This window comes from Lupinus angustifolius, chromosome LG04 (genome assembly GCF_001865875.1).
Source record: "Lupinus angustifolius cultivar Tanjil chromosome LG04, LupAngTanjil_v1.0, whole genome shotgun sequence".
NCBI classification, from domain to species: domain Eukaryota; kingdom Viridiplantae; phylum Streptophyta; class Magnoliopsida; order Fabales; family Fabaceae; genus Lupinus; species Lupinus angustifolius.
Genome location: NC_032012.1, coordinates 6,881,301 through 6,901,562, shown reverse-complemented (window position 1 = coordinate 6,901,562; position 20,262 = coordinate 6,881,301). Strand labels below are relative to the sequence as shown.

The following is a 20,262-nucleotide window of genomic DNA, read 5'->3' as shown; positions in this document are numbered from 1 at the left end:
AAAAAATTATTTAAGTTAAAATTGTTATTATTAAATATTTTTATTAAATATGGTATATCAGATGTTGTCCTGTTGTAAACAGGGTTGTAAAAATTGGTTTGTGTCTGTCGGTTCAATCGGTTACTCATACGGTACAATAGTTATATCTGTCATTTAATCATACCGATTAAAACTGATCAAAACTGGTCATACCAGTAAGTTTTTAATTGAACCGTATCGGTCATACTAGCCGGTTTTTATTTAAAATTAACTTTTTAATGAAAATAAAAAAACTATTTGCTCTTTATTGATTTTTCAACATTAATGTTAATATATTATATTGGTATATATAATTTTACTGTATGTAGTTTAATTAATGAATCATCGATTAAATTATATATCACATATACCCTAACTAATTTGATTATCGATATTAATAACTTTTGTTATAAATTAATTTCTTTCTCTATGGTAGTTGCTTTGAAATTTGCTCAATAAGTCCCATGCTAGTACCAACCAAAAAATCAAATAATTAATATGAATGATAAATGATAAATAATAATTAATAAAACTTATACATTATTTTATTATATAAAATTGAAAATTCAGTTTTGTTCATATTAACCAAATCTTTTCATGTAGTTACAACATAGCAAAAATTATTACCTACACTTTTCTTTTCATCACTTTTTTTATCCTATGTCTTTTTTATCATAGGATTGTTATCTCTTCATTTTAAGTACATCACGTTTTCAATTAGTGTAGTATTAATACATTTGTTCATCTTCCATCGCAAAACTTGCTTATATGACTAGTCAACTATCATTATTTTTATAATAATGTTATATGTATAGGTAGAATTTGATAACTTCTCTTACATCAAATCAAATCATTTATATTTCACTTAATACAACTAAAAGTTGTAGCATATTGATTATCGAAATAATATTATCTATATTTACAAATAGTGTGTTGATAGAGTATGTTAGTCAAGGTCAATCTAGACATATTTGTGGTCGGAAAGAACATAGATCCTAAATTTACTAAAACAAATTATACATAATTTGTTATTTCTGACAAATTGAATTTTAAAATATAATTGATTTTTGGATACTATCTGACTTGAGAAAAATATGGAGCCGTTGATATGTTTGGCATGATAGGTTAATGACTTAGCATATGAGCTTCCTCACACTGTAGCCATTAGAAAAAGTATGCTCGCATACACTTCCTAGGCAAAACAAAACATAAATATTAAACATTAAATGATACATGAGTTGAAATGTTGATTTAACTAAAACATAGTATTATTCTATTTTATTTGACTTAATAAAGACAGTGATCAACCATAACTTATTGCACTGTGACCACCTACTACTATTCTGATTCTTACGTCTCCTTTATAATGTTTTAGTGCTGATAATTTTGGATGTAGTTTTGTATAAAAAAATATTGGACGTGCTAACTTAACTTTTGGAGTAGATAAATTAGATAAATTGTGTGTTGGGCTGATTTTGTCTGAAGCAATATGTTAGGAATGAAATGAAATCCTTTCAGGTAGCTAGGTACTGGAATACGATTATATTATGAAGATGAGATTATTTTACATGTTTGTTATTTATTTAATTTAAAAATTAAAGAAAATTTATACTCTTAATTTTTCATAATTATTACATGTTATAATCTGAGTTATAGTACGGTCTGCAATAATGTATAGGAGTCTAGTCTATAAGCAATATAAGCTGAACAGTAAATAAAGAATTAAAATAAAAGTATATATTGACAATGTAAATCCACTATTCATTTGTATTATGATGATTAAAAATAAATTATGGATAATACAATAATAAATTAAAAAACTCATAGTAATACATACATTTTTTTTCTCTTACATTAAATGCACCTATCCCATACCACATTTTGATCATGAACTTTAAAGACATTGGGTTTATGTCACCATTTATTTATAAGACTTTCAAATAATTCAAGGATGTGTATCCCATTAACATGTTCCCCTGTTCCAATTATTACATAGCAAGTGAATATGGCTCCTCTAATTCATCCTTAAAAAAATTCGTTTATTATCACATATATTCATTATATTGTATTAAATAAATTCAATGACAAAAAAGCTGAAAATTTTAAAATATCCCTCACTACTCCTAGGTATCCCACAAACTAAATGCGGACATTTAATACCGGGGAAAAATCCATTTATTCTAAGAATAAGTTTTTTAAATTTACTTCTTATTATAATCATCAATTTTAGGAAAATTCAATAATTTGAATTAGTGAATAAATCTAAACCATTAGATGTCAATAAAATTGATAGTTAAAATGAAGAATAAATTTAACTTATTTCATTAAGTACATTCAGTGTGCCCAAAATAAGGGTACAGATAGTCCATGTTCTAAATTTTAAAGAGCAATGGATACCTGGAATGGACGTAAAAGACATGGTCTTTTACTTTTTGATACATTTAAGTTTTAAGACAAAAATCAATATTCAAAATTTGCTTATAAACTTAATATTGTCTTAATACATTAATTCTATATTGTTCTTATATCATTTATTGTTTAAATTATATTGTTATTTTATGGTAGTGAGTGTTCTTAAATAAGTTTTTTGGAAAATAATTTTGTTTTATTTACTTTCCTCTTTGGAAAATCAATGCAAAATTTCTGACTTTTTCCTACAACTCTACTACTTGATTAATAAGAGATAATACATGAAATTGAATGACTATAAATATTATATAGAGATAAATAACAAAGTAGTCAAATATTACATAAATTAAATACAAGTGGAAAGTTTATAAAAATACTATGAGCTTTGTTATTTAGAAATAGTCATTATCAACAAAATACAAATTAATCAAGAAGATGATAAATAACTGTAGAGCTAAAAATGAGGGTAGTATATTAATAATGTTTTAGAAAATTTTAAATTAACTAATAATGGTTTGATTGTCGACCATAAAAAATGCATTTGTTGACCTATCTCTAATGGAGAGGAGATTCTATTATATATGTAGAGATCAATTTCATAAATCTTTAGAGTTTAATGAGTAATTAGAAAGAAAATTAGTTTATGGTAAATTTGCAAAATACATAAAATTCAAAATGTTTATATAGACTTATATAGACTTTTCCAAAAAAAAAATTAACATTAACACATCCACCAAATGCAATATGTTTAGTCTCTCCCCCTTTATTTTATTTTTTATATTCTTAGAACCGGCTAAGCAAGCTAAAATGGCTCCAAAGCTTCTAAGAAGCAAGAACTACATGTCATTTCAGTAATACAAGCTGCAAGTGATGGTTTGCATTAATTTAAAGTGATAAAATAAGGTGCATAATTTTTCATGATAAAATGTTATTTTATAGAGTGTAATAATACGCACTTTATACACTATTAGTACAATAACCACCATTCATTTATATTATTTTTTGAAGAGTCAATAATAATAAAAATGAATAGTGAATAATACACGGTGTACACATTTTTTGGTTTTATATTGGAAAATATGTTTGAAACTCATCTTAGTTTTTTCATTAAAATCTTATCTAGCATCATACCCTGAAATATTTTGCTTTAGGTTAGTCACTACATTTTATTAAAAGGGAAAGGAGGATATCCTAATTTCTCATTTTTTATATTTCCCTGATATAAAAAGTTGACAAACTTTAAAATACAAAGTTAACCAAGAAAGAAAACAACAAAACATCATATGAAATGGATTCAATATCAATTATGAAACCCTTGAAAAAAGAGGATGAATGAAATATAGCTAAAAACTAGGCATAAAAAAACCAACCAGACTGACCTAATAGATAAATCAGGAATAAGGAAACACAAACAATAATTGGACCAGAAAATGCAATTATTGCATTATAATTTATAATTATAAGGCCACAATTGAACAGATCCAGGAAGTCCCATAAAATCCAGAACTTTATTCTGGTCGAAGTCTAAAACAAACCCTTTGACATACACATTGGTATTTATGCCACTTGTACCCAAGTATACATCAAATACACACCATAGTTTGTCTCAGTTATAAAATAACTGAAACGACACTGACTAGACTTCAGAATCACACAATACTTCAATTCAAACACAAACAAAAGCCAACCTAACAAGGAACTATTGTACTGTCTCGATCAATGGTTTAAGATACATTTTCAATGTCGATGTAAAATTAACTTTTATGATTTCAAATCACGACAAAGATGTATATTAAACCATTGGTTCGAGATAATCCAATGATTTCTCTAATAGAACTTGGTTGGCTACACCGACCAGACACACACTGAAAGAAAGTGCTTTTGCATGCATGGCATGCAATATGCATTATTACCATCCTTATGCTTTTCCAGTTCAAATCTGAGGCTCAGTTGAGGCACTATCATCATGTTCCTGAGGTGGTGGAAGATTTAGGTCAAATATAAATGGTGAATTTAGCACTGCATCAGTGGCAGAAGAAGCTGAAATTACAGATCCATCATCAGCAGTATGATGAGGAGTATCAGAGGAAGCAGACTCTGAATGATCACTGAGAGTTGCAATCATACTGGGAAAAGGAAAGGTCTCATTGTTGTTCAATTCAAGTGGTTGTTCAGATGGTGTTGGAAATTCAGAAAATTCATCCATCTGAATTTTTCCTTTGGGTGGAGGCACCTGATGATTATGCCTCCCATCATAGGTGGTTATCACATATCTAGCATCATCAGCACACCTTTCCACATGTTTCCTTGTATAGCATCCACTGAAAGTGCATCTGTAGTAGCACCTGAAATTAATGGATCCATCAATACACATAATAATCATAAACAGTTATGTAGCAATCCTAGCTAGTTATATATATATATATAGTCTATTATTGATTCACAAAATAAAATGTTGAGTTTATTCAAATGTGAAGTCTAATATTGGGTAGGAAAAGAGAAATGAAAGAATTTATAACTGGAAAAGACCCATGAAACCTAATGTTAATGTTTTGGTTCAAGATGTGGTGTCTCACTTGTATCTCTCTATTGTTCTCATGCTCCTATTCTATGGTGTTCTGTTGGGTTTATTGAAGTGCGAAGTCCCATATTGAATATGAGAGGAGGAGTTAAAGACTTTTTAAGTGCAAAATGCATATAGAACCATTGTCTTAAGGTTTTGTTTAATACGTGATATCTCACTTGTGACTTTTCACTCTTCCCGTATTCTGGTCTAACAACTTCCATGCATGTCAGCAAATTATGATTTCAGTTTCCATAAATAATAAAAGGGTATACATTGTTTAACTAACTAATAATTTCTCATAAGAAAGAATGCATATGATTGATATGTCATAAGTTAATAACAGATTGAACATTGAGTCATTGATGCAAGCTTTATATATATTATTATATACCTAGGGCTGTGTGAATTTCCTTTGACCATTTTTTGTCCATACTTACGCCATGTGTAACCATCATCAGGTATATTATCTTGGCTCTTAATTCGAACTATAGTTCTTGGACCATCACGGGGAGCAGACCTCTCACCCATACAATGTTGGATCACAATGGTTTCTCTCTTTCTGCAATAAAAAATAACCAAGTATTAATATTTTAATATAATATAAATCAATCTTGCATCATATAATTTCTTGTATTAAGCTTTGGTATGTCGTGTCTATGTGGAAAATGTTAGTGGATTCAAAACTACATTTACTTCTTTGATGTCAACTGAAAACTGTTGATATTATAAATTAAATAGGAACAAAGAAATGTACATTTCATTAATTTAATGATTGAATCAATTGTATTGAATGATAATGATTAAACAACAAAGTTAAGTGAAAACTTTATATAAAAGGAAGGAAAACTAATCAATTTAACAATCAAAATTAACTAATCAATTAAAATGTAAGTGAGTTTAAACTAATATTAATATAATACAATATTAACTTAAAATACTAAAATATTTTCAACATCTTGGATGGGGATCACATGTCCCCATTCATTCATGTCTCACTTGGTATACTAAATCAATCACAAAGTTCTATTCATTTAAAAAGAAAAATTATAAAAACAGAAATTAATATTTTAATATTATTTTGTGATGTTTGATTGGTCCGGGACAGAGAGACAAAAAAATTATAGGACAAGTGATCCTTGTCCCAACATCTTACTCAAGGTGGAGAGTGGATATTGATAACTCTCAACTTGGATAAAATATGATTGAATGAAAAAGACTCCAAAACCTTTACTAAAAGGTCTTTGGAATGAGTGATAATTTTGTGTTGTATTATTATTTCTTAAGAAAGCCATGATGTCCTTCATTCAACATGACTTTGTGGATTATATATACCACCAGTGAGTTCGAGCCACTTTTGTTCTCCAACTTCACTTTGAAGCCTAATACTTGGTTGGCATGATCATGACTTGATCACCATGGAGAGATCGCATAGAATGAGAGTCATAGAAAACTTGATTAATGAATAGAAGAAACTTTAAGATATAGAATAATTCTTCAAATTATGGTACATGAAACTAGTAAGATTGTGCTAAAAAAAATAATATAAAAAATAGAAGAATTCTTAGAAGAAAATGAATAGGAATCGAAAGTAATGATGTTGTTCATGAAGAACTAACAAAATGGAAAGAATATCAAATGATATTATTGTTAAAAAATATCATCTTGGTTTCTTGGCTAAAGAATGAGAAAAATCTTGAATATGATAAAATATGAAAATCGTCTTTTCAAAAATAACAATGCTCAAGAGTATCATCTTGATTTCTTTGCCAAAGAATAATAGTAATATAGAATATGATGAATATGAGCAATTTTCTTGATCAAGAATAACAAGTGAAAAATATAATGAAATATGAACATTTTTTCTCAAGAATAACGAGAAGAATATGATGAAATTTGAACAATATTTTTCTCAAGAATATAAAATTAATTGAGAGAAAAGTGAATATGGAGATTGTAAAAGAGACTGATAAATAAAGAGAAGAGAAATAAACTTTTTGAAGAGGTTGCAATGGTTAGGAGTCCATGTCCTTGTCCTATTGTTGCACAAACCAATATCAAGAAAATTATTGCAAGCATTTTGTGAAGGAGTGTGGACTAATGGATGAAATAGAAGGATAAAAGCATAAGAAGAAACCCTGAAATGCATAATTATTGCTCAGATACCATTTTATAAATAAGAGGTAAGAAAAGAATATGTATTTCATTGCTTGAATGAATCAATTGTATTGAATAATGAATTGAATGACAAAGTTACAATGAATGCCTTATATAAAAGGAAGGAAAAGTAACTAACCTAACAACCAAAACTAACTAATCAACCAAAAGACAAGTGAGTTTAAACTAATTACTAGCTCAATACAATATTAACCCAAATAACAAAAATATTTTTAACACCCCCTCAAGCTGGAGAGTGTATGTTGACAACTCCCAACTTAGACAAAAGATGGTTGAATGGAAAGACTCCAAATCCTTTCTTAGAAGGTATTTGGAATGAATGATAATTCTGTTGCATTATTTCTTAAGAAAGCCCCAATGTTCTTGATTCACCAACATGACTTTGTGCATTATACAACCAAAGAATTCCAGCACTTTTGCTGCCCAATTTTACTTTTTAGCCTCATATTGGTTGGCTTGATCCATGACCTAATCACATTGGATCGAAATTTTTCTCACAAGAAGGATTGCATAGAATGAGAGTCATAGATGACTTGATTAGTGAATAGAAGAAACTTTAAGAGATAGAAGAATTCTTCAAAATATAACACATGAAACTAGCAAGATTGTGCTAAGAAAATTAATATTAGACATAGAAGAACTCTTAGAAGAAAATGAATTGAAATTAAAATTAATGATGTTGTTCATCAAGAACCATCAAAATAGAAAGAATATCAAATGATATTATTGCTCAAGAATACCATCATGGTATTTTAACCAAAAAATGAGAGAAATCTAAGATATGATGAAATATGAACATTACTTGTTCAAGAATAACAACGCTCAAGAATAACATCTTGGTTTCTTGGCCAAAGAATGAGAGAAATCTAGAATACAAACAATTTTTTACTTAAGAATAACAAGAGAAGAATATGATAAAATATAGATATTTTTGCTCAAGAATACCAAGAGAATAATATAATATATAAGAGCAACATTTGCATGAAGAATATCAAAAATAGTTTAGAGAAAGGAGAATATGAAAATTGAAAAAAAAGAATGATAAATAAAGAGAAGAGAAATAAATTTGTTGAAGAAGGTCACAATGGTTAGCGGTCTATGTCCTTGTCCCATTGTTGCACAAATCCATATCAACACAATTCTTGCAAGCACTTTGTGAAGGAGTTTGGACTAATGGAAGAATTGGAGGGATAAAAGCATAAGTTGAAGCCTTAAAAGATATAATTATTGTTCTGATATCATATTAGAAAGGAAAATGATATATTCTTCTACCCACACAAAAATGACATATGTCACAAGGTGATACTTTATTTATTAATGATTGGTTTACAAGTGATATATGTCACTTTCTAGTGGATAGAAAGATTAGTATGAGAATATAACATTGCTCTATTAGAAATCAAAGAACAAAAAAATATATAGTTATTTCATTGATTGAATAAATGAGTCAATTCTATTGAATGAATTGAGTGATATTGAATTTAATGACAAAATTACAATGAAAGTCTTGTATAAAAGGAAGAAAATTTAACTAATCTAACAACCAAAACTAATTAATCAACTAAAATGTAAGTAAATTTAAACTAATTACTAACCTAATACAATATTAACACAAAATATCAAAATATTTTCAAAAAAACCATCCATTTATCAGAACAAAAAAAATCAACTAAAAGAAATGTTCATTGAAAAGTGGTGTATATTTAATAAATTAAGAAATTATATATTTAGTTTGCAATGAAAAAATTACTTGTTAGTTGATGGTTTACAAAACCAATAAAACATAGTACAATATAATATCCAATAACAACAATTTATATATTAACAACGTGAGAACAATAAATTTGTATGGTATTATATGTTGGGAATCCTTCCTAATTGATGTGGAAGCACGAGCAATGAATCTTGGTAGATGAACCATTGAATAATTCAATGATGGCTATTCCAAGGTCTTGGAATTACTCCTTGAAGCTTGAGATTATGAAGTCTAACTTAGAAAGTTGGAGTAACACTTTTCAAAGTGTCTTGAAAAGTATGACATCAATTAATCATCTACTATGTCTTTATGATGGAGTCTTCCTCCCCTTCACTATATATAGGGGACTTGTGAGGAAGAGATACAACAAACAAGTGAGAAAAACAACATAGAGAGAAAGTGAGGGAGTTTATATCCACATAGTATGAGATTTGTATTCTTAGTGAGACACTAGAGAGTTTGTATTTCCATCTTGTTTGGGTGAGATTGAGTGTTATCCTCTTTGTAAGTGAGAGTCAAATATTGTAATCCTACTTTCTATAGTGGAGATATTTTCTGGACTAGGTCTCGTGGTTGTTTCCTTCTCACATTGAGGAGGTTTTTTCCACATTAAAATTTGTGTTATTCTTCTACTCTTCTCTATTTTCTTTATCCACTTGCCGCTTCTGCAAGTGCCCATTTTGCATCGCACAGAGGAGGGAAATTGGTTTTGAATTTCCCAATGGTGATATCAGAGCTCCCAGGTTCATTCAGGGAGCTTAGCCTATGTAGTCGAAGATGGAAGGAGCCGCTAATATATCATTTGATGGAGATATGTTTAAGTTGACAGCTGCTAACTATTCCCATTGGAAGCCCATGATGGATGATCATATATACTGCAAGGATATGCATGAACCTATTTCTTTCAAAGACAAGCCAGAAGATAAGGGTGACAGAGATTGGGAAGTTTCGAATCGAAAAGATGTTGCAATGATTTGGAAGTATATTGATAGAAGTTTATTTGAGTATGTGTCCACATACATAAATTCTTATGAGTTGTGGTCGAAACTTGAATCTATGATTGAAAAGAAAACTCCTAGAAATAAAGCATATCTTGTCAGAAGGCTGGTGAAACTCGACTACGAAGATGGTCAGAGCATGATAGAGCACTTGAATTCATTCAAGGGTCTTGTCAATCAATTGACAAAGATAGATATGAATATAGATGATGAGTTGCAAGAACTTTTGCTATTGAGTTCGTTGCCTAAAAGCTGGGATACATTGGTGGTCACGCTCAACAACTCAGTCCCTGATAGGAAGGGCTCAATAGATACTGTTTCAGACAGTCTATTGAATGAAGAATCTAGAAGGAAAGAATGGAGTACATCCTTCCACTCTGAAGGAAATATTATGTAGAGACGTGGAAGAAGTGAAACTCATGGGAGGAATGAATCTCGTGGAAGAAGCAAAAGCAAATTCAGAGGTCGCCCTCAATCTCACATGAGGCCAATAACATGTTATTATTATAGTAAATAAGGACATAAAAGATCTGAATGTAGGTCCATAAAGAGAGACCAGAACGATGGAAATGTCCATGAAGATTTAGTTGATCCAAGGAAAAATGGTCATAAGTCTACCACAGCCGTCACCGCAGATGATGATGTTATCCTCATTGGAGAAGACAATTACCTAAATGTTGCATATGGTGATTATGCTTGAATCATTGATTCCGGTGCTTCTTTCCATGCAAGTCCACATGAAGGTTTCTTCTCAATCTACAAGAAAGGTGATTATGGTACTGTGAAAATGGGAAACAATGTTACTAGAAAATTGCGGGAATTCGTGATATTGTGCTGCTAACAGACACATGAGGAAAGCTTATACCGAAGGAGGTGAGACATGTCCCGGATATGCGTCTCAACCTTATCTCAATGGGTAAGTTGGATGATGTTGGTTTTGTAAGTCACTTTGGTGCTGGAAAGTGGAAACTAGCAAAAGGCAACCTCGTTATTGCTAGAGGCTCAAAGGAAGGATCTTTGTACATTATGCAAGAAGGAATTTGTTCCGGAGAAGCAAATTTTGCTACTGACTCCAAAGATCTTTGGCATAAGCGATTGAGGCACATGAGTGAGAAGGCACTTCAGATTCTCGCCAAAGACCATCTTCCAGATATAAAAGGTCAAATTTTAGCTTCATGTACTGATTGTCTTTATGGTAAACAACATAGAGTCAATTTTCAGAGAATAGGCAATCCTTCACTGAGGGATGAAGTACTTGAATTGGTGCATTCAGATGTTTGTACACCATCTGAAAGATATCTTGGAGGAGCCTACTACTTTGTCACATTCATAGAAGATCACTCGAGAAGAGTATGGGTGTACTTGCTGAAAAGCAAAGATCAAGTATTATCAGCATTCAAAGAGTTCCATGCACTAGTAGAATGTGAGACTGAGAAGAAGTTGAAGTGTCTAAAAGCAGATAATGGTGGAGAGTATCATGGTCCATTTGAAGTCTATTGCAAGACTTTTGGTATCAGACTGGAGAAGACACCATCAAAGACTCCTCAATTGAATGGAGTAGCTGAGAGGATGAACCGCACAATTGAAGAGAAGATCAGATGCATGTTGCAAGATGCCAATCCCCCAAGTCTTTCTGGGGTGAAGTAGTGAAGATTGCAGTGGATCTCATAAATCGAACACCTTCAAGACCCCTGAACGAAGAAATTCCAGAAGAAGTATGGTACAAGAAGAAGGCATACTTCAACCACCTGAGAGTATTCGGATGCAGAGCCTTCGTTCATATTCCAAAAGATGAGAGAAAGAAGTTGTATGCTAAGACCAAGCATTTACCTTGGGTCTCCAAAAGATGAATTTGGGTACAGATTATGAGATCCGATAAACAAGAAAATTGTGAGAAGCAGAGATGTTGTGTTCTTTGAGGATCAGACGATCAAAGATGTTCAGAAGAAAAGCGAGTGCAAGTCAAAAACTCGCATTGATTCAGGGGGATGAGATTCCTCAACAAACAGATCCTGATCATCAGATAGATCTAGAACAAATAGACCAACAAGCAGATCCTGCTCACACGGAAGTTGACCAAATTAATGAAGAGTCAGATCATGATGAAGTGGTGGTAGACACACAAATACATCAGGAACCCGAGCTCGTAGAGCATTAGATGCAAGTTGAACTGAGGCGCGCCAGAAGAGGCAGAATACCTTCTTCAAAGTATCCTGAAGAAGATTATATCACATTGACAGATAATGGTGAACCTGAAGACTTCTCAGAAGTTATGCAAACATCTGATAAAGAAGAGTGGATTAAAGCCATTGAAGATGAGATGAACTCTTTACATGAGAACCACACTTATGATCTGGTGGAGTTGCCCAAAGGAAGAAAATCCTTGAAAAACAAATGGGTTTATAGGCTTAAAGTTGAAGAAGGAAGCTCAAGACCAAGGTACAAAACTCAGATTGTTGTGAAAGGACGCAATAAGAAGAAAGAAGTTGATTTTGATGAGATATTCTCACTAGTGGTAAAGTATTCCTCCATAAGAGTAGCATTGATTCTAGAAGCTAGCCTAGACTTAGAAGTTGAACAACTTGATGTCAAAATAACTTTCTTACATGGAGACATCAAAAAATAAATCTATATGGAGCAACCAGAAGATTATGAAGAACCATGCAAGGAACATTTAGTGTGTCATCTGAATAAGAGTTTATATGGTCTGAAACAAGCTCTGAGACCATGGTACAAGAAGTTTGAATCCTTCATGACCAAATACAGTTTCAAGAAGACAATTAATGATCATTTTGTAATCATTAAAAGGTATGAAGATGTAATCTTTATTATCCTCCTCTTATATGTTGATGATATGTTAATCATTGAGCATGACAAGACTAAGATTGTTGGTTTAAAGAATGCTTTAAGCAAGTCTTTTGCTATGAAAGACTTGGGTCGTGCAAAGCATATCCTTGGAATAAGGATAATCAGAGATCATTCCAAGAAGTTGTTATGGCTATCACAGGAGAAGTATACTAAGAAAGTTCTCAAGAGACTCAACATAGATAAGGCAAAGCCTGTTAGTGTTCCACTTGCTGATCATTTCAAGTTAACAACAATGCAATGTCCAACTAGTGATGAAGAAAGGAAAGAAATGAGCAGAATGCCTTATTCCTCCGTGGTAGGAAGCCTAATGTGTGTTATGATTTGTACAAGACCAGATATTGCCCACGCAGTTGGAGTTGTGAGTCGGTTCTTGTCCAATCCTGAGAAAGAGCATTAAGATGCAGTAAAGTGGATATTGAGATATCTGAGTGAAACTACCAAAAGATGTTTATGCTTTGGTAATGAAGATCCTATGTTAGTTGGATACACAGATGCTGACATGGCTGGAGATATAGATTCCAGAAAATCCACATCAGCTTATCTAACTACTTTTGTAGGGGAGCTGTATCTTGGCAATCCAAGTTACAAAGATGTGTTGCATTGTCAACAACTGAAGCAGAGTATATTACAGCATCTGAAGTTGGCAAAGAGATAAAATATATGAAAAACATCTTGCATGAGTTGGATCATGTTCAAGATAGATATGTTTTGCACTATAATAACCAAAGTGCAATTCACCTAGCTAAGAATCCTATCTTTCATTCTCGGACAAAGCATATTGATTATCGTTATTATTGGATACAAAATGCTTTGGAGGATGGTGAGTTGCAGCTACTGGTCTGACATGATGACCATGACAGTTTCACTTAGGAAGCTAACAGACTGTTGCAGAGGTATAGGAATGGTGATACCCATCAATTAATTCAGGAAGGGGGAGATTTGTTAAGAATCCTTCCTAATTGATGTGGAAGCAAGACCAATGGATCTTGGTAGACGAACCAATGAATAATTCAATGATGAACATTCCAAGGTCTTGGAATTAGTCCTTGAGTCTTGAGATTATGAAGTCTAACTTAGAAAGTTAGAGTAACACTTTTCAAAGTGTCTTGAAAAATATGACATCAATTAATCCTCCACTATGTCTTTATGGTGAAGCCTTCCTCCCCTTCACTATATAGAGGGGACTTGTGAGGAAGAGATACAACAAGCAAGTGAGAAAAACAACATAGAGAGAAAGTGATAGAGTTTATATCCACATAGTGCGAGATTTGTATTCTTAGTGAGATACTAGATAGTTTGTATTTCCATCTTTTTTGGGTGAGATTGAGTGTTATCCTCTTTGTAAGAGAGAGTCAAATATTGTAATCCTACTTTCTATAGTGGAAATATTTTCTGGACTAGATCTCGTGATTGTTTCATTCTCACATTGAGGAGATTTTTCCACGTTAAAATTCTTGGTATTATTCTTCTACTCTTCTCTATTTTCTTTATCCACTTGCCGCTTCCGCAAGTACCCATTTTGCATCACACAGAGGAAGAAAATTGGTTTTGAATTTCTCAACATTATATTCTATATGGGTGGTCAAGAGAAAAAAATATATTTAGTGATTAAATAACCACTTAAAAATGTGATCATATATATATATATATTTATATTTAGTGATCAAATATATATCACTAGTTTATATGTTATTTCCAATAAATAAAGAGTACAAAACCTTTTTCTTGATTCATCAGATTCATTCTGAGCAGCATCCTCAAGTGGAACAATTCTACGAGGAAATGCTTGTGGAGCACCATGGTTAACAGCAATTGCATTTGAATTACGACGAGGTAATGGTAATGTTGGATTAAGATGTCTAGTTACAAAAGCAAATTGTTGTGCTCTTTCTTCGTTCCATTCCATGCTAGGGTTTTGAGGCAATTGGATAAAACTATGCATGTTCGGTTCAACTAGTACTCCAGATTGGTGATTGTTTCTCATTAACGACCTGTGATAACTCGAGTCGCCATGAAAGTTAGACATCTGAATCATGCCATAATTAGCATTAGGAATTGCAGGGCTTGCAATTCTTGCATCATTTCCCATATAGTTGGCAGAAACCTAAGGCATTCAAACATAACAAATTCGTAAGAATACATGAATTGTTAGTAGTATTGGAAATAAATAAAAACAATAGCAAAAACTTGTTTTCTCTTCATAAAGTGGGGTGAATTAAATGATGTGGGTAAATATATTTTTTTGTCAAAAATTTAATATTTTAAGAAGCAATTTAAATCTAAATCCACTTATTGATGAATATAATAATTTACAAGATCTCAAAGGCCGAGTTAATAAATCCAATACAAGATAGAGGCCTGTTTGGGATTTTTTTATAATTAAAATATTAATAGAATCAGCATTGTGTATAAATGTTTCAAGTTGTAAGCATTAATATTGAAATCACACTAATTTTCACGTACTTCATAACAACCACATGCTAGTGAGGAATTTTGGTTTTCATTATGGAAATAATTCATAATTTCACTCCATTTTAGTCAAACGAATTTGGACAAAAGAAAAAAAAGAGGCGAAATTATGATGATAACATCCTTTATTTTATGTAAAAAACAAGGTACATATTTGATGTCCAAGTAAATGGATCCACCATTGCAAAGAACATTTGAAAGCTTACATTTTAGTTTCTATTAGGTGTGTTAAGAATTTGTTTCATTAGGTATATTAAGAATTTGGAAATTATGTTGTTTATTAATTGAAGTAATCAACCTATGCTAAAGATTTCATTCTGAGATAATTATCCAAAATACCAGGGTTGCTAAAAACCTTCGTGGATCATTTGTGGCGACAATAAATGAGACGATTCATCGAATCTCCACATATTTTACTACTGAGTTCTAAAACCTCCACCGATAACAAAAAAAACCTTCCACCTATTACCAACTTTCTTATAGTGCATGCTAGTAGCATAAATTATAAATTTGCATTATGAATAGAGAAAAGAAATAAAGAGACATATATATATACCAGAGAACTAGGAAACATGCGAGTGACAGGAGGAGGAGGCATAATGCTAGCATTGATCATAGCAGGGAAACCAGAAAAGCCTATTCCTCTACCAATGTTGTTGTTATCCATTGGACGAGAATAGTTATTATAATGATACATGATGTATGCAAAAAACTTGGTAATCTTTTTGCTCTAGAGATTTTAGAGAATGTTTTCAAGGAATGAAAATGAAACCTTGACTTTGTTTAAATAAGAAGTCAAACAAAACCAGTGATTATTATTGTATAATGAGTAAAGTGTTTTGGAGAAGTATTAGAATAAAAGGAAAATGTTAGTTGCTAATATCTATACACAACAGGAGCAGCTGGAAGGGTTGGTGGCATGATTAAAATATTAGTATATATGGAAACAAAAATGTGGCATTTATTATATAATTAATTGATATAAGTTGAATAAATATGAAAGGAAAATAATTAGTAATCACTTTTATTTTGTTCACATAACTGGTTGCCAAGTTAGCTAAAAGCTTATAAGATATGAGTTGAAAGTTAAAAGTGGATATGCTAGTTGATTGTGTCAAAAATGTTTGATACAATTAATTAACTAATAAATTACTTGATATGTGTAAAATAAAATAAACTCATAAGTTACCTCAAATAACTTATTACTTAAATCTCATAAGTATATAAGGTAATCAAATAATATGTTTTGACAAACATAAGGGATGAACTTATTTTTTGTCAAATAAGCTAATCAACTAGGTCAGAAGTTCCTTAATAATGTTTTGAAAGAAACTTTATATATGATCAACAATATTATTTGTAAAATAACTTTTTACATCCTTATTGAGGAAAGAAAAGAGTTTTGATACTCTTACTTTTCCTTCTGTTTCTTTTTCTTTCTTTACAAAAAAAAAATTTGACTTTGTCAAACTTTTCTATAAGACTATTGGTACACCAAATAATTTATTAAATGATCATTAATTCTTTCTCTATTTTTAATGTAATTACTTATCTTTTGTTGTTTTCAAACCAAAGTTATTTTGACAAATGATTATAAAGTAAGTAAGAATAGAGGTATATAGATAAAGAATTTGAGAAAAAACATTACTCAATGTGAAATATAATGCAAGTGTTTGTAGCACTATTTATAATAAAATAATACCATAAATAAATTTCTATATAAATATTCTTAATTACCAATTGTCCAATTATACCATAAATAAATTTCTACCTTTAAATAAATTAATACCATAAATAATGGCCACCGTCCATTCCCTAGGAAAAAGATTAAACACAAAAGAATTTTATTATGTAAATATTAAAATTATAATATTTAGATGATATTCTACTCACATTTATATGTGGTATATTTATTTTAGCTTGCATAGTATTTAACTATTTTGACATTAGATAACATATCTTAAATAAATATTATATTGTGGGTGTGGTTTTGCATCTAGGTGTTTCAATTTGTTGCTGGGAGTAAGTTTGTTATATAGCTTGTGGGATCTTTCTTCTTCTTTGTTTATTATATAGCTTGTGGGGATCTTTGTTTACTATATTTGAAGTCCATAAGAATATTTTTCCTAATAATAACAATAAATAAATAAAGACTCTAACTGACATATATAAATTTGGTATATCTATATCTATATCTATACTATTAATAAAGAGAAAACACAAAATAACCATCCATCATGGTGTAATTTGTGTTTTCCTCTTTTGCCCCCAATATCTTTTTATTTCTACCAAAAAGCCATATAATATTATTTTCTTATTTTATCCTTATTATCTTCTTATTTTAAAAGTGTATTTAAAAAATTGAATATTAGACCGATTGAAAAAATTCAACCGTAAATTTAGCGCAAAAAATTATATTTGAATTTATAAAATACAAACTATACATTACAAACGATACGAGTTGACAGACACGACAGTACATGTCAACACGCTAGTACTAGATAATGATAATATTATTGTAGTGGTAATGATAGTACCATGGATCTATTCATTTGCACTCAATTTTTTTTGGGTAAAGTAAATAAAAATAGACGTGTATATATATAAATAAAGGTATGAAAAAAATCATTAGATGATTACCTATTATCCATTTATACCATAAATAATGTTTCACCTTATATAAACCAATAAAGGTCATGGTCTCATGCCCCTCCAGTTAGGAAAAATATTAAAACAAAAGTAATTGTATTATATAAATATTAAATAAAAAATACAGATATATTAATAATATATTATTTTTTTGTACCAATTTTTGATCTATTTGACATCAATAATATATTATTTTGCACCAACTTTTTCTATTTGACATAAAAAAAACTAACCTTCTTTTCTTACATTTATATAGTCATAGCAAAACGGGCTATCCATGCTTTGCATAGCTCACAATTTTTTATAGACAAAATGTATATTATTAGTATATTTGTTTATTTTGCTTGTTTCATTTAACCGTCCAACCACAGTCATTTTTATTGGCGGTCTACTAAGTTAATGTTTAAAATTGTCCTAAAATTTATATAAATTATAATATAATTTGATTTAATATCTGAATTTGTTAGGATGTAATATGAGTTGTTTAAGTTGATATAATATATTAAGATTTTTTATTTCTTCAACTTCTTTATTAATTTATTTTTATTTATATATATAATTTTTTCTTACATTTTATTCTTTTCCAAAACTCGTTGGTCTTCCACATACCTTTTAGTTTGTTTTAAAATGGGCCGAGCATATAAACAGGCCAAGTCATCCATTTATCCATCAATAATATATTTACATATGTGGTATATGTATCAGGTTGGGGCAATAAGATTGCTCACCTTGTAGCTTTTTTATCTCATGAGTTTAAATTTGGAAAGAAATTTTTTACTTGCTTGAATAAGGTTGTGTACATATATCTTGCTAAGATCATAGTAATTAAGTAGAATATGATGAGTTATGCCACATTCTTTTTAGAATTTAATATATATATAGACAGTGTAACTGTTTTTTATATTGTCGACATATTATTCATTATTTATGTGTTAACCATTATTGACTAACAGACAAAAGTAGTACAAACCAATATATTTCTTATATTTTTGGACTATTCTATTATATAATGATTTTTAAACTTTGTGGATAATGTATGATAAGTGTAATATTTTTATATTAACGGTATATAAATATTAATCTTTTCTTTATATGTAATATCTATTTGAAGCTTGTATACAATATCTAATTATTTTCACTAGATAGCGTATCTTAGGTAGATATTATATTTGAAGTACATAAAATTCATTTATATTCTAATACTAAAAAAGAAAAGAAAAAAGTCAAAGTGTGACTTCCAAAACAGAAGGGAAGAAAAGGCTCCAAATATAACAAGAAAGGAATTTATGATGGAAATGTTACTCATCAAAGTCCTTACCCACTCACAAAATATGTAATATTTTTTCCATTGCATTTTGTCAACTTTAACCCCACCCATTTTGGTATTTACATTCATTCTATTATATATATATATATATATAATATATATATATATATATATATATTACATCGCAATAAACTCCTTTTCCTTTATTCACCAATTACCATATACGCCACCTCTTTAATTTATCACTAGCAAACAATTTAACAAACACAAATGAAAGGCATTTTATTCGATTATTTGACCTTTTTGAAGTGGAAATGAAAGAGGAAAAAAACAGCTATATTAATCTTAATAGCATCACTTAAGTTATCATATGTCAAATTCGAATATAAAGAAATATAATTTAATAGTTATGGCTAAATGTGTGTATGTAAAAGTAGATATTTTTGATATATTTAAAAGTCTTAAAGCATAATAGACTTTTAATTATTCTTACATGCCAAATAAATCTTTTAAATAGGTCAAACATGACTTGTTTTTTAAACATTTAAATGGTTAGAAACTTGTTTAAGCAAAGTTTGTGGTAATATAATTTTCACCATAGGGGATAATTAAAGTTATGTTAAATTATTGTTTGATTACTTTTTTTTAATGATGTATTGATTCTTTATCATATGAATAGGAAATGAATGGATTTAGATCTTAATAAATAAATGAAAAGTCATTTATCAATTTATATAAGTTCATTTAAGTTATATTTTAAATTATTCTATTCATCCACGTCATAACTTAATGGGTGGTTCTAATCCATTAATGAACCCATTTTAATATATTGGATGAATTGATTTCCAATTCATTTGATTTCCTATTTTGAAATAAAAATAATTTTGAATAAAATTATCTTTTTAAAATCCACTATTTCAATAAAAATTTATAAATTCATTTAAAAAAAATCTTTTAAAAATCATTTTTATTAAAAATGTTTTTTATTTAAAAAACACTTTTTACAAACATGTGATGTTTAAGGTTCAACATGCAAAATAATTATATATATTTTTATATGTTATGTATTTAAGAACAAAATTTTGAT

At 29.8% G+C, this 20,262-nt stretch overlaps 1 protein-coding gene across 1 annotated transcript; it reads right to left on the bottom strand.

The window, feature by feature from the left end:
• On the bottom strand, nt 4,033-5,521 carry LOC109344587 (probable WRKY transcription factor 33). The gene is made up of 2 exons (XM_019583351.1): nt 5,385-5,521; nt 4,033-4,772 (listed from the first exon to the last, which is right to left on the bottom strand). The coding sequence occupies exons 1-2, from the start codon at nt 5,519-5,521 to the stop codon at nt 4,361-4,363; spliced, it is 549 nt and encodes a 182-aa protein (XP_019438896.1). The 3' UTR covers nt 4,033-4,360.